The 1,567-nt window shown below is 35.3% G+C and overlaps 1 protein-coding gene across 5 annotated transcripts in view; it reads left to right on the forward strand.

Moving 5' to 3' along the window:
• The window catches only part of LOC106804990 (mannosylglucosyl-3-phosphoglycerate phosphatase-like), a 61,703-nt gene that overhangs the window by 25,272 nt on the left and 34,864 nt on the right, over nt 1-1,567 (forward strand). For all 5 annotated transcript variants that reach the window (XM_014806428.1, XM_014806430.1, XM_014806429.1 and 2 more), the window contains 2 exons: nt 483-648; nt 859-954. In XM_014806428.1, coding sequence (XP_014661914.1) covers nt 483-648; nt 859-954 — 262 coding nt within the window. The remainder of the gene's footprint in view (nt 1-482; nt 649-858; nt 955-1,567) is intronic.

Here is a 1,567-nt window from a genome sequence, read left to right on the forward strand (position 1 = left end):
CGTAGCAACAGACCTCAGATGAGCCCAGACGCTCTGCGGCTCTTTTTAATGTTATTGTGCTGCAATTATCTGTTCATGTCTGTAAGAACTGGAAAAACGTTGCTCTATTACTACAAATGTAAACAATGACAATTATGTTAGCCATTAAAGTGGCAAGTGTTTTGTAGATGTAAATGTGTAAAGTGTAATGCTCCAGCATTTACGAACTTCTACAAATTTTGCGACGGTGAATTTTAAATCATACATCTATGAGCGAACGAATTTGTATAATTATAAATAATTGTTTATAATATCTCTCTAAAAATGAGTTTTGAGGATTGCTGTGCAAACTTTCTCTATTTCTGACATTAAAGCTGAAACTATAAATATGCAGCTTTACTCTATACTATAGATAATAGATGTATGCTATTATGTACTACAATTACGGAATTTCGGTGTGTTAACCTTGTCTTCATGTTTCTAATATTATGGTCATGTTTCAGGTGAATGGCAAATATGTGATAAAGAGTGGGTCCGACTTCCGGCAGCTAGGCAAAATTACACTGACCTTCAACTGTAGCAAGGTCGACGTTACCGTCGAGGAGATTACTATTGACTCTAGCTTTGAAGAAGATCCTGCGATGAAACTCGTTGTTGATAAATATCTTGGTAAGTCATGGCTTGTCATTGATAAATACCTGCTTATCTAAGAATTAGTCATTGATAAAAACAAGCTTTTGTCACAATAAGTGGCTTATAAGTACTTGCTTATATTATATGGACAGTCATTCAGTTAGGAAATGATGGAAAGTGGCTTTTATAACGATTAACACACAGTGCACTATGAATAATGTGTTTTTGCTTTGTGATGATTTGCAGGTGTGATACAGGAACAAATGACAGGAGTGCTTGGAAGAATTGACACTGAACTAGATGGCAGGTTTACACACGTGAGAACCCAGGAAACAAACCTAGGTAGGTGACCAGAATGCTACTGTCATACAGAATAGATGCATTGCAGTAATTGATCATCGTTGCTCTCCTCTTTGCAAGTTATTTCACTTTACAAGTTATCCATAATCGGTAACAAGAGCTATACAGAAATACGAAAAGACCATTGGAACATTTTATACATTTTATCAGGATCGTCAAAGGACACTCTCTCTTAGTACTGGTAGTGATCATATAGTTGGCCTGCGCGTGATTACTCTTTACATTTAGAAAGAGCTATTTTCAATATTTCAAGAATGTTGAGTGAAATATACCCCATTTTTCCATTTTAACTGACTGAAACTTCCATTGGTAAAAAATGGTGTGGCCCTGCCTATACTAAATAGAACATCACTGAGATTAATATGCTACAAATCTCCAGTTTAACAGATGCTTTTCTTATGTTTATTTCATGGGAGCCAGGGCCAATTTGTGGCCTATATGTTTCTGTATTTGCCTAATGTTTTTGCGTTCGTGAGATTGGTTTTTACTTCACTGTTCTGTCAAATGTTTTAAAAAGAATGTGCATCGATCACAGACAGCGCAGTACAGCGCGTTTGGAATAATTAAATAATAAAAATTTTAAATAATATATTAT

This window comes from Priapulus caudatus, unplaced genomic scaffold (genome assembly GCF_000485595.1).
Source record: "Priapulus caudatus unplaced genomic scaffold, Priapulus_caudatus-5.0.1 Scaffold95, whole genome shotgun sequence".
Classification (NCBI taxonomy): domain Eukaryota; kingdom Metazoa; phylum Priapulida; class Priapulimorpha; order Priapulimorphida; family Priapulidae; genus Priapulus; species Priapulus caudatus.